Raw genomic sequence first — 13682 nt, 5'->3', positions numbered from 1 at the left:
AGAAAGACGATACTGTTCAAGTTAATTATATATGCTTAGAGACACCCAAGGGAACAGATACGTACATATTACTTACTTGGGAAGGTAATAGTAAAGATTTAAGATTCAAATGCAAACCTATATACGACTGACTGAATTACCTATTTGTAATTTCCGGCCGCACACCGGCGTCACACTATATCTCGGTAACCAAGATGTGGGGTTGTGAGCCCCATCCACACGGAAACGAAAATGAAAACGAACCGATATCGATATCAAAAAAGTCTTCCGTCCACACGCAATCGGCTCAAGAAACGTGTCCGTCCACACGAGACCGCTCGACCCGCTGTATTACATATGCCGGGCCTGTAAGTGGCGCTGTACTTCCGCCACAAAATACACCAAAAGCAGCTAATAAAACCCCCCCGAGCATGGTTGCCATGGTTGCCTGGTTGCCCTTCTGTTTATTCTCCGCGGTGGATTTAGCAACATGTAGTTCATGTAGTTCTCCATGTCCACTTGTTGCTGATGGTTGTGGTAGAGGAGCTGTAGATGTTGCACTAACATCTGTATCATGGTCAGTAGCGTCTGGAGCACCAACGCAACCCTGTGATCCGCCATTGTTGTTGTTGTTGGAGAAACACATCAGCAATGACGCGGGTGACGCGGGGGGGAGCAGCAGAGGTGGGAAGAGGGGGGGCTATGGCTTCATCGTTATCAGGAAAGGATCGTATAGGGCGTACACACGGAGCCGTTTGCCCCCCCAGAGCGTTCTGTCCGCAGATCTACCCACCTTGGGAGCCGTTATCGTTATCCGCGTTTCCGTTTCGGCCTCGTGTGGACGAACCGTCTATACGATAGAGAACTGTAGCGGATACAACCCGTTTCGTCTCCGTGTGGGCGGGGTCTTAGCTCAATGGAATACCGCCACCATTAATCATATTGTTTACACGTCTAATTTCCTTACTGTCACATGTCACATTGTATGCAGTGTCATGTGATCTATGTTAAGTCATGATTTCAACAATGGACAATGATCATTTAATGGGATCTAGGGGCACGTCATAACATGGCTTAATTTTTATTTACCAATGAGAGGACATTTTTCAAATCCATTTATAAACCTTTTTTATCCTAGGTCAACCTTCAATTTGAAATTCACATTCAAAGATTTTATTGTCGTATGCACAATAGCTAAAGTGTATTTTTGGCAATTCAATTCTTTGAGTTTGAAAAGCGCTCTATAAATAACATGTATTATAATTATTATTACTATAATTAATAGGTCCCAGCCTGCTCAAACAATGCAACATAAATACACAAATTACTTAAAAACAATATAAATAGTGCAAGAGGGGACAGCAATAGAAATTAAACAGTGTAAGACGATATGGGAAGTCCCCTGATGTTTGTATAATTATCAATCAATCAATCAATCAATCAATCAATCAATGTTTATTTATATAGCCCAATATCACAAATGTTACATTTGTCTCAGTGGACTTTAATTATCTGACTCATCATTGAACAATCATTAACTAGTCTAATTTGCTTTTAGTTCACATATTTCCTCCCCAGCAGCACAGTGGCTCTATTATGATACAGCTCCATTTGACTGTGCGTTAAGATTTTTACGAGCAGCACGTGAAGGCACAGTCTTCTTCCTCGAGCCTCAAGGAGAGACTTTTGATTGGCTGCCAGTGACATCATCGCGTGGGACTGAAGGCAGTTCAGGCGACATCCCTCTCTCCTCCTCTCCCCTCCCCTCCCCTTCCCTCCTGCTCTCCTCCCCTCCTCATCTCCTCCCCCTCCACGCAGCCACAGAGGCAGACATCTCAGCCAAACCCCTCCCCTCAAAGGGCGGGACCTCACTGTACAGAAAGCCTCGCATTTAATATTAATGAAGCCGCACATTGGCTCACAGTCACATCAATCCCGCTGCGCAACTTCTGTAGGCTGGCACACTTCCTTCAATATTATTTCTGGGGGAGCGGGGGTAAAAGTACTAAAAAATGTTGCCGATCCACAACACTGGGACGGACTGAATGGAGGCAACGCTGTCAGGGAGCGGGGATCATAAATCCGTCTACAGTGCACCGCGACACACACACCGGTAAGCAGAAATAAAAAGGCAAGTTTGGGAATTAGTGTCCAAAACAGAAGTTGTTTTGTGATGCACCGTCATAGGGATTTTATTCTATAATTAATTTAGAGGAATAGCAAATTGCTGCAACCATTTAGATCGGATTAGTTGTTTATTATAGGTGTATTATTATTATTAATACTATAATGACATGAATTAAGTGTTTTTTTTTAACAGCTGTTATGTTTATTATAAATACCTCCATTGCGACAAAGTTACAATCCCTACCTTTTAAAATACAACCATCGCTTGCATATGTATTATTTTAGTATTTAGTAAGGCGGTGTGAAATTGAATTTTCTCCAGTGTTTAGCTCATCTGATCAGCTCGCCTCGTCCTAAAAAGCCATATCACATTCTCGGCACGTTCTCATGCCGGTTTCTTCAATGAATTTGGCCATGAATGATTTCTGCTGAAGCTGGAGCTGCACCGTGCCTAAAGCACGGCAATAGCCGGGACAGGCAGAGCTCCGCGGGTGTCTTTACATAATATTCTGGGATGACATGCTTTTAAAATGCTCAGACTGGTGATCAAAAGGAATTGCCACCCCTCTTTTTTTTTACCCTGACTTTTCCAGTTGGGGGAGAGACCAAACTGCGGCGTAGCGTTGATGCAGTATTTTATCTTTTTTTCTCTCTTGTTATAAAAGCTTTGGATCAGACAGACCAGAGTTGGGATGAAACATTCAAACATCACACACACACACAAACACACACACATATCTACTAGTACAGTATCTGGAGGGTGATTCATATTAATTACACTCAAAGTGATTGAGTTACTCGAGACTCTCTGATGATTTCACTGTTTATTCTTAGTGGCCAGTCTGTCTCGCCTACATTTTCCCACCAAGTTGGGTGTTGCCCTGCAGGTGTTGACACTACTAATATTTGGCTTCAGTGGCAGTTTAATAATTTGCATGTTGATCAAACAGACAGGAGCCCTGCCTATGTGCACTCTGCGCCTGCATTCACTGCTTTGATCTGAATCAGTGGATGCACAATCCATTGAACCAAACTGTTCATTTGCAAGTCTTTCCTTCCTCGTCTGACGTGTTGTCTCTTCTCTGTCTCCACAGAGCGGCTTGTTGACTTCTCGGTAAACGTCCAGCCCTCGGCCTCCCCATGCCTCCATCTCCTCTTGACGACAGAATTGTGGTGGCGCTGCAAAGGCCGATCCGACCTCAGGAACTCCAACTGCGCCTGGACACCAGCTACGTGGACTCCATCGCCACCAGCAGCAGCGACAACACCGTTATTAGCACCACCGTGGTGAAGATCCGGGCGACGGCCAATCTTGTAACGTATATGCCCTCATCCAAGGGCTCCACGCGCTCGTTGTCGTGTGGATGCAGCAGTGCCAGCTGCTGCTCAGTGACTACCTATGAGAAGGACAACCAGAGCCTCAACCACAGCCAGGTGAGCGCCAGCAGCCCCAACCTCAGCTATGCCGGGGCCCCCCCCCCTATGGTCAGCAGCCATGAAGCAATCAGCACCCCCAGTCTCGCCTCAGGCACCCCGAGGGCCCTGTCCACCGTGAGGGTCATCCACCCCAATGAGCTGGCCAAACGGATGTCCTGCTGCCCCATGGGACACCCTGTGGGGCCCGTGCCCGTCATCATCGACTGCCGGTCCTTCATGGAGTACAACAAGAGCCACATCCGGGGGGCCGTGCACATCAACTGCTCCGATAAGATCAGCCGGCGGCGTCTCCAGCAGGGCAAGATCACGGTGCTCGACCTCATCTCCTGCCGCGAGGGCAAGGACTCTTATAAGGGCATCTTCTCCAAAGAGATCGTGGTTTACGATGAGAGCACCATGGAACCCAGCCGGCTGACGTTCTCCCAGCCGCTGCACGTGGTCCTGGAGTCTCTGAGGAGGGAGGGCAAGGACCCCATCATCCTCAAAGGTAACACCTCAGTGGGTTTGTCAAGACTTGGGAAGTGTTAGAGCATAACAAATAAGGGATAGGAACCACAGTTCTTTGGGCTTTAGTTTGATTCGGGAGGGAGTAAATCAGTCCAGACATCTGAAGTAATGTCCCATTTAGAATAAGTAGGAGCTTCGTGGCAATATAAACTGATATGAAACCAATATGGTAGTACAACAATGAATAGTGTGTGTGTGTGTGTGTGTGTGTGTGTGTGTGTGTGTGTGTGTGTGTGTGTGTGTGTGACTGTTAACTTTTAGCTTTATTGTTTTGGTCAGCTGATTAGGACAGCCCCCTCCTAATCATTGGTAAACTTATTTGTTGTTTTGTTTTTTGTTGACTAAGATTCAATAAGGGTTTAAAAAGTTTTTTCACGCTAAATACGTTATTTTAAGAAACTTAAGATCACGTCTTTGCTAAACACAATATTTAATCTGTTGATTAAATACAACAATCAAAAGTGGAATAAAAAGGTATTTGGTCGTGGACAGCCCTTGCAGCTGATATTTCCCGTAAACGCTAGTTGTAGTTTCAACACCCTGGGAACTTTGTACTGAAGTATTACAGTAGTTACCACATACAGCAGCTTTTGCATAATCAAGGCAATCCACGCTCTTTCTAAATCACCCTCATACATAAACATATGCACACGCTCCTCACCAGCTTTCTATATCACACTCATTAAGCATTTTGCAGGAAGCCAGAAGCAGCTGTTAGTAAATAAGGCATAAGTCTGTCGAGATAGCTGGGTCGCTGCCATGTTCTCTATCTTTGGTGTGTGCGTGTTTGAAGCTGGAGCAGTAAGTCGTGTTGGGGGGCTGGGTTGTGAGTGTTTTCTGAATGCCTCCCAGACAACATCTAACCGTAAGATCACAGCACCTTGATCTCTTCTTCTTCTCCTCTTCGTCCTCTGGTCCTCCTGAGTGCTTTGATGGACGCTCCTCTTTATTCACTAAGCCTGTAACTGTGTTCGTGTGAAGCCCGCCTCAGTGGGAGAAACAGGCAGACTGTCTTTCTCTTTCCTCCCCTGATTTAATTCTTGCAAAATTCAAGACATCCTCTCTGCTGTGGGACTCAAATGGCTCAGCCTGACTTTTATCTACATTACAAGTTCTCCTTCACATTAGGAATGGCCTCTATTCTCTGTGTCCCCATTTATATGTCTGATTGTAGCCTAAATAATCCAAACAGTTGGATGATGTATAATTTATAATGTACAATAAGTAGCATTTTCTGCATTACAAAGGTCCAGATCTTGTAAAACATATCCAATGTTTGCAACAATTTACACAAGGTTTCCATTTTGTCGACAATGATGGCGATGTATCTCGACGTAGACGCACAGTTTTCCCCGATACACTTTTAAAATCTTGTTAGTTTTCAACTATATATTTAAACCTTTTGAAAGATTCAAGACCGAAGCAGAACTGGATCCATTAACTCATATTTTGCACTTGGTCAAATTAATGCTTTAAATATACCTTACATTTCTTTAAAAATGTAGTGATGATTAATGTATTTCTCTATAATCCATGAGAGCTCTAACTAGATAAAGTAAGCCGGGAAACATTATTATTTCAAGCTGTAGTATTTGTTATATAATAGAAACATGCTTGTATGAACGCTGCTGAATAATTGACTATTATTTGCTCAGTTACCAGCAGGCCTTAGTCATTCTTTATCGTAACACTGTTGTTGGGTGCTACACTGGAAACACAGAATCCTCCAACAGAGAGCAGTTATAGGTTACCTTTAATCCGTCACAATTGCCATAAACAACATGTCAGTGGTGCTGGAAGGTTTAGTGTAAGCATTGGAAACATCAGGCCTGTGGTGTTGAGAGGCCTTCGCGAGGCAGAGGTGGTAATTTCTAAGCAGGAACTGAGCATGTGGTTTATGAAAGTGATAGACAGTTATCATGTTTTTCTCTTCGAGTTTAGACAGGCGTTAAAGACAGACGGTCACACTCAACAGATTTCATCCCACAGCAATATGTGTCTTCTGGAGAATCTGTAAATCTCAGTTTAGTATGAAAAGTGTTATTTATCAGCCTGAAAATAGAGAGCTAGGTTTAGTTTCTATACAGGAAGGTACATATGTTGCTAGCAGTCATTTTGTTGATGCTTGAATTGGATCACCTGGTTTTTCCATTTTGTGGAGGTTGTTCGGCTCATTGGTTTGGTTATAGGGCTCACAAATGTATTTTATTGCAAGTATTCATGTTAAAAAAGCCCTAATAACACACTTAATGACGCACAAAGGTAGTTGCTATCTGGTGAACAAAGTGGAGCATTTAGCAGCTAAAGAGCTGGGTATAACTAAGGAGTTGGTGGAGACCAAAGCAGAGCTCAAATGGAGTCAATATGGGAACTACATACTTCATCCAATGTTTCCCACACCTTTATTTGATGATAAATGTTTACTCCCTGTAACTGCCAAAACATATTTTATTGTTGCTTTAAATGTAGGCGAGATTTGTATTCTATTAATGAATAAAATGATGAAAATGAAGAAAAATATAGTCCCGTAAAAGTGGGTTGTGAGACTTTCTTATCTTGTAACTTACTTAATCTGCGTCTTTCTGTATAAAGTGTGCTACATTCCTGTTTTCAAATAACAACTGGTAACCTTTAGTACAAAAAAAGGTTTCTAAACGTCAACATTGAAAATGGTTAATAAACAGAAGCTCATTTAAAGAAAAGTAATAACGTCAGTGGAAATTCCCCCAAAATGTTTTGTTGAGAATGTTGTCAGATAGCTTATAATACTTCCCTTTTCATTTATTTATTCATGGGTAAATATTACTACAACATCCCTATAATAGCTACTTCTGTTGCAGTAGCAGCATAGCATCAGTTTAATGTCTTTGTTCATGTTAACAATCAGGCTTTTTTATGGCAAACCCACCTGCTGGTCACCAGGGGGGAAGTTGTGTGATGACCTCACATGGCATGATGTCAACTCTTGCAGTGTGAACAATACATGAACTGATACTCTGTGTGTGTGTGTGTGTGTGTGTGTGTGTGTGTGTGTGTGTGTGTGTGTGTGTGTGTGTGTGTGTGTCTTGACACTTTCCACCCCTCCCCACAACTCTTGTGGTGAAGGGAAACTTTGGCATCACTGTAAACAGGTGCAAACCAGTTATTTGGAGAAGTGCAGATGTCCAGTGAGAAGTATATTAAACATTTATTGTACATATATTTACCTGCAGATTAACAAGGGGGGTGGGGGGGAACTGTTATAGTAGCTATGTTGTCCTTCTTAAAATACGTTTTGCAAATGGAAAACACTGCCGATCCCTTAATATTGATGTAATTACCAAATGGAGACATTCAAATTACAACCAAATGTCATTGGTGTAGTCTGGGAGTTGGAGATTTCTGTCATGTTTTAGTGCTTCGAAGCTCGTCAAAGCCAGTTGTCGTTGCTCTTATCAGACGTGTATGCAAAGCTTACTGGCCTACTCGCCTGTAACGTGTGCCATGTGGTGCAGAGAAGCTTAAGTGCATGTATTTTTAGTAGGGAGGGCTCCATTGGGAGTTGAACCTATAACCCTGACAGTGTTAGCTTCATGCGCTAACCAAGGAGAACAACAAGGTCCAATTTCCAATTAAGGAGGGGACAGGGTAAAAAATCATTTAATTTAAGTAAAGCATTCAGATTAGGTAGAAAAACCATCCATAAATCATCCAAATTATGTAATTAGGTAGAAAATGTTCTTTGTCGGGCTGTACCAAATAGCTTCATTTATAACGTTGACATTTGAACGCTACGCAGCTATTTGTTCTATCCAAACTAAGCAGCTATTTGATATTTGTTCTATCCAAACCAGGTAATTCTGCACATTTGCAGATAAGGAATAGGCTACTGATATAATTAGTTATATACTTTCCAGTGAATGCTGCGTTTCATTTCTCATGTGGTCAAAACATTATTAATATCTCTACAGCGGTGCAACGTTTAAAAGTGAAATTTTATTGGAAAAATATACATGTAACTATTTCCAAAATCCACAAAATGTCTTTATGTTATAGTCTTCAATGTATGTGTGTTGGTATAAAGCCTTTCAGAAACAACACTGACTGCAGACAAACAGCTATTCCCTGACACAATGTGAGCCACGCACTTATATTAACTGTCCAGCAATCTCACAGCACCATGAAATTAATGTACAATGAAGCTACATTTGAAAAACACAACAGAAACGTCAAATGTTAAAATATGACATTTGTTGCAGCTCTATTAGTTTGACAGTTTTATAAACGTTCTAGTTAAAATAATTTGACTTCCTGCTTCCTCTGTTAACCAAACACAAGGTAGCGCTGTGTTTACTCTGAGCTTACGTCAAGGTCTCTTTGTTTGTGTTCACAGGAGGCCTTAGCTGCTTCAGGCAGAACCACCAGAACCTGTGCGAACACTCGCTGCACCTTCACGAGGGCTTGGACCACGGTGCTGCTGCCGGCCCGCTACCTCACTTCCTGCCCTCCACGCCGGACATAGAGAACGCAGAGCTGACGCCAATCCTGCCCTTACTATATCTGGGGAACGAGCAGGATGCTCAGGACATCCACATGCTGCAGCGCTTCAACATCGGCTTCATCCTGAACACCACCACCCACCTGCCGCTCTTCCACTACGACACGGGCCTCTTCGTCTACAAGCGCCTGCCCGCCACCGACAGCAACAAGCAGAACCTGCGGCAGTACTTCGAGGAGGCGTTTGAATTCATCGGTATGAAAACTTTCACTGTTTTCACTGCAACAGTGTAAGCTAAATGTTCCCAAACTTCCTGTCTTGTGATCCTTAAGGGCAATGTAATGTCTGCTTCAGAGCAATTAAACCAAAGAATAATTAAGTTTTAGAGATGAATGTCAATTGTCTTTTTGTTTTCTTACGTAGCAATGAGGGAAGAGATAGCTGTGGTGCCAACAACTTAAATTGAGTTGAGTTGGTTGACCATTTTCAAGATTTCTTAAACGTTTTTTAAAGTGTTTTTTTTGTTTCTCTATCTTTGAATTGCAATAGGGCCAAAACATGAGGTGCTCAGTAGAAATGAGTAGTACATTGATAGAAAATAGATGATAGGCTGAATATCATTACAAATGTTCTGATACTGCACAGAAATTGTTCTACATCTTTCTTTAAGGAATGAAAAAAATAAAAATGTTGGTATGTTAACCATACAAAATAATTTGTATGTAAAATACTATGTACTATATTTCTTGAATTATAAATATACATACCAGCACTCAAACCAATTTTGCCATCGTAATTTGGAAAATCTATTTCACTAAATCAAATATAATCTGTAAAAATGATAATTTCAATTAAGAAATATGGGATCAGGTGAGGTACTGTGAATCTGAGTAGTTTTCACTCTTTCAAACCCAGTTTTTTTAACCAGGACCAGATAGACTCCTGGTCACAGAGGAAGTGTTTACTGTCTCACCATGAACTTCCCCTGAGGCATTGATCAGATTATATTCTAATTGTTCCCATGTTCCTCTCTGCAGAGGAAGCACATCAAGCAGGAATGGGCCTCCTGATCCACTGCCAGGCAGGCGTGTCTCGCTCAGCCACCATCGTGATCGCCTACCTGATGAAGCACACCTGGATGACCATGACTGACGCCTACAAGTTTGTGAAAACTAGGAGGCCCATCATCTCCCCGAACCTCAACTTCATGGGCCAGCTGTTGGAGTTCGAGGAGGACCTGAACAACGGAATAACGCCACGAATCCTAACACCAAAGCTGATTGGTGTGGAAACCATCGTCTAAGCTAACCCAATCGACTAGACGCTCACACTTGTACTCACTCTCATCCTTTTTTTCAAGAGAGTCCAGCTGCTGCAGGCTGGTTCTGAGTGTGAGAGCTCCTGTATTCTTCTTGAATCTCCTCACGCTCATTTTGGGCTCTCTGGAGTGCCAGAGCTTTGGGTCAGTGGTGATGAGAAATGCCAAAAATCCCTACTGTTTGGACCCGGCTGAAGTCCCGGAGGAGAAGAAGAGGCAGCGATGGAGATAGAGGGGGGGGGTCAGTCCTACCGATGGAGAGCAAACATGAAGGAACAGGAAATCGGTTTGGAAGAGATAGTCTCTGTGCTTAGGGGCAATTACTGACAAGAGAAACTCTTAAAGCTCCCACTGTGCTACACAGTTTCTGTTTGCAGACTCAGAAGGGGTTGGCCATGGCAGTGCCTGTCAAAAAAACAAAAAAAATATAGAGACTTGTTCGGTGTGTTAATGTTGTTGATCTATTTTTATACAGGGGTTTATGGGGGTGACCATGATGAGCCCACAGCGGCTTACTGTGCAATAAATTCAGAGTGGAATGCAACCGAGACCTTGATCTTATGTGTATATATCGGTAATGATTACAAAACATTTCCAGCTCTTTGCTGAAAAAAACATTTTGATGTTTATGTACTTACTGTTGTTCAGTTTGGTTTATGGTTATGGTGGAAACAGTTATGCTGTTATTTTTGGCGCAGACATGTCTGAGAAAAGATACTTTTTTTTGTAAGTACAGCTTGTTGGGTTTATGTAATTCATCAGAACCACAAATTCATATTTGATGTGTTTACTCTCCGTTTTGCCATTCCTGCATCCACATATGCATATATTTTAGCAATATATATACATATAGTGCCAAACAGCCATAAGAGCTTTTTTATGCATGGCTGCTGGCAGAGAACACTTTGAAATAATGAGTGAATATTGTAAAACGGGGCTACTGGTGATGTTTAATGTAACAGAACGGAGGAATTTCACTGCCTGCTTCTGTTGTCTCCTCTGTTCTCTCTGCTCCCATTCATCTATGAGCCAACTCTGTGGCAACAGACTCACAGAGCCCCTGTGTAGCTGCATTTGTTTGTGTCAAAGCCCTACATTTTGAGCTTTGATTTTGTCCATTGTAAGGTAGCAGATTTGAGGGGCAGACAAACAAATGTTTGCTTCCTCCTGCAGGGTGGCGGTGCAGCGTGACGGTGGCGGTACAGTAGAGCAGCGTGACCCTCGTCTCATCTTTTGCAGCTCGCTGACACCAGGCTACAGTTAAGTGAGCTCCTCTGCCTTGCTTAGGCGAGTGCTGCTGTCACGTGCTGTTCTAGTGCCTCTATCAATGCCTTAATTCATGTGTCACCACTGGGCCTGCGCCTGGTACACCATCACGTGCATACAGATGCAACACACGCCGAGGTTGAATTTCAGCTCCCAGACAAAAGCAACCTGCTCCTCTTGATCTCCGTGTTACAAACATATTTTTCTCTGCTATTCCTGCTTAATATGCAGAGTTTTAGAACGTTGCTTTCAAAGCCTTGAGGTAACAATGCTCATTATGTAACTCTGATCTCGAGGTGGCATTCGAGTCTAAACATTAGTGAAGAGTTGATGCACGCACACAAAGCTTACTCTCGTCCTGTTGCGCCTGAATATACTCACTTTGACTAATACTACAATATGTAGAAAGATATGAAGAGAACAAAACATTCTCAACGTGCTAATGCTACTTAAATGGCCCGAAGTGAACTTTTTTTAATCGTTGCCGAAAAAGAATTGAAATCTAGCATTTCAGCCTTCTTATAAGTGAAAATGCATGGGTTTTAACCACCTGTCTAACGAACAACAGCACACAGTATAGACCTCATCTTGAAGAGAGGACTGTGTGCATGTCCATACATAAACTCAGCATTTAAACATAGGGAAGATATTGAAAAAAACATCTTTGTTTTAGGCTGAAAAACATAGATCTTTGATGCACTCGGTTTTCATGTGATACACCCAGAGGGCTGTCAAATTGACAAACACATAAAAGAGCATTTAGCACTTTAACTGAAGTTTTAAAATCTTTTTCAGATTAAAACAAGCTTCGTCAAGTAGTGTATCAAGCTGACTTGAAGCAACCTCCTCACAAATGATGTTAATGTCACGTTTATGTTCATAGGTTCTTCTGGTTTCTTTTCTCCACTGTTCGCATGGAAACAAAGACTTAAAATGAAGCACAGGGCTAACAATATCACCGTCAGAGCACCCCAAAAACCACATCAATTTCTCCATAACCTCCGTGAACCATTTTATCTTCAAAAGTACATCTGAAAGCCAAACATTAGGAGAGTGATCGTGTGTGTCCGTCTGCAAGATGAAGGAGAATGCAAGGAGCGTAGCGTAGTGAATACAAATACACAGTGCACTCGGAAAGGCTTTACAACACCAACATCCACAACAATAAGCTTCAAAAATCCCTCATGTGAAAATTCATGCTATGCAAAATGAAACAGGTTTTTCCTTTACCCGAAGACCATGAGAATAGTTTTATGAGATCTCTGCAAACATTTGGAGCATGAATAACAGTTTGCGGACTCAGATTGAAGTGAGTTTTTTTTAACGTGTGACAAAGAAAACAAAAAACGTGAGTGGCGACGTGTCCTCACTATTTCTGTTGCTGTCGTCATTGGTGTCTACTGGTGCTCCACAATATATTTGAATATGATAACAAAAAGAGGTATATAATAACCATTTACCACACGTTTGTAGCTTGTGCATTTATATTCAGTGATTTGCAAAAAAAAAAGAGAGCTAATGAGAAAAATGAACCTTTTTGTCCCACCTGCCGGTTCCTACACCTGCAGCGGCACATGGCTTTTGTATGCAATGATCTATTTGACTGAACAATGTAACCGTCGTACTGTACATTACTCTCTGGTTGGAAAACGAAGCATGCTGTGTGCTCCTGGTCTGTGAGGCACACTCGCAGACATTACGGTGCTTTCTTTTTTCTCCACACTGCTCTTTCTCTAGAGGTCGTAGCCTGACCGCCAGCTCGGAGAACCATCTGCTCCTTTTTATTTTTAACAAAACACGGTTCTGTACTGGAACAATATCAAGCTGTCATTATTTGATGTGCACTTGTTACAACTAGACTTGTTTAAGAGTCTCTGCTTTAGGCTGGGAGGCTACCATGGAAACTCTGCTCTACAAGTCTATCTTTCTCTGTGTCTGTAGTCAAAGGTCAAGTATATACAGTATATAAATATATATCTATTTTCTTTGTATGCATATATTCATTACTATTTTTGCACTGACCTACGGACAAATGGATTTATTTTTTTCTCCACAAAGGGTGCTATTATAACGGAGGCCTTCTCCCACACCTTTTTGCATGACTCAAGATTCCTCAACTGGTCTGTCAACTCTCCTACTCTTCTCCTACTACTCCTTGAACTCTTGCAATTGAAGCACTGTAATTTTGTAATCCCTACTTGTGAGCTTTGAAATAAAGGGGGAGGCTTCAAGTTTGGTTTGGCGTCCTGGAGGTTTAATTTCTCCTACGAGTTCTCCTACGTGGAGCTACTCATTTCTTTGGCGAGAATAAAGAAGAAATATGTTTCTTAAGATGTTTTACTTGGTGGAAACTCATATGTACCTTATGTCTCACGTTGTATTTCCATGTTTAAAGCTGCAAAAATCTACATTTCTATATTAATTAATGACTAAATTGGCTAGCTTAATGACACAATTATCAACTGAATGCTGTTTTGTCTTTGTTCCCAGTTATTTTCAACGAAAGATCTGATAAACCTAATATACACAACCTGCCTAGCAGCAAGTAGCATGGTTACAAAGCATGTTGCA

The 13682-nt window shown here is 42.1% G+C and overlaps 1 protein-coding gene across 3 annotated transcripts; it reads left to right on the top strand.

The window, feature by feature from the left end:
• The first annotated feature begins 1927 nt into the window (after positions 1-1927).
• dusp10 (dual specificity phosphatase 10) lies at positions 1928-13347 on the top strand. Of its 3 annotated transcripts, none has more exons than XM_010776491.1 (4): positions 1928-2092; positions 3201-4030; positions 8423-8782; positions 9565-13347. In XM_010776491.1, exons 2-4 carry the CDS (start codon positions 3247-3249, stop codon positions 9828-9830), a joined length of 1410 nt encoding a protein of 469 aa, XP_010774793.1. In that variant the 5' UTR covers positions 1928-2092; positions 3201-3246; the 3' UTR covers positions 9831-13347. The 3 variants fall into 3 exon arrangements, with proteins under 3 accessions (XP_010774793.1, XP_010774794.1, XP_010774796.1); XM_010776492.1 differs by having other exon boundaries at positions 1928-2110; XM_010776494.1 differs by having other exon boundaries at positions 8423-8816; positions 9565-9773.
• The last annotated feature ends 335 nt before the right edge of the window (positions 13348-13682 follow it).

Source organism: Notothenia coriiceps, unplaced genomic scaffold (genome assembly GCF_000735185.1).
Source record: "Notothenia coriiceps isolate Sejong01 unplaced genomic scaffold, NC01 NC01_scaffold00017070, whole genome shotgun sequence".
NCBI lineage: Eukaryota > Metazoa > Chordata > Actinopteri > Perciformes > Nototheniidae > Notothenia > Notothenia coriiceps.
Note: the sequence above shows the minus strand (reverse complement) of the source record. Positions and strands in the feature narration are given on the sequence as shown.

Excerpts from the sequence above, each read along its gene's own strand:
- dusp10 (XM_010776491.1), top strand. The coding sequence starts at position 3,247 with ATGCCTCCATCTCCTCTTGACGACAGAATTGTGGTGGCGCTGCAAAGG. Across the intron at positions 4,031-8,422 it reads GGACCCCATCATCCTCAAAG|GAGGCCTTAGCTGCTTCAGG; the intron begins GTAACACCTCAG and ends TTGTGTTCACAG. Across the intron at positions 8,783-9,564 it reads GGAGGCGTTTGAATTCATCG|AGGAAGCACATCAAGCAGGA; the intron begins GTATGAAAACTT and ends TCCTCTCTGCAG.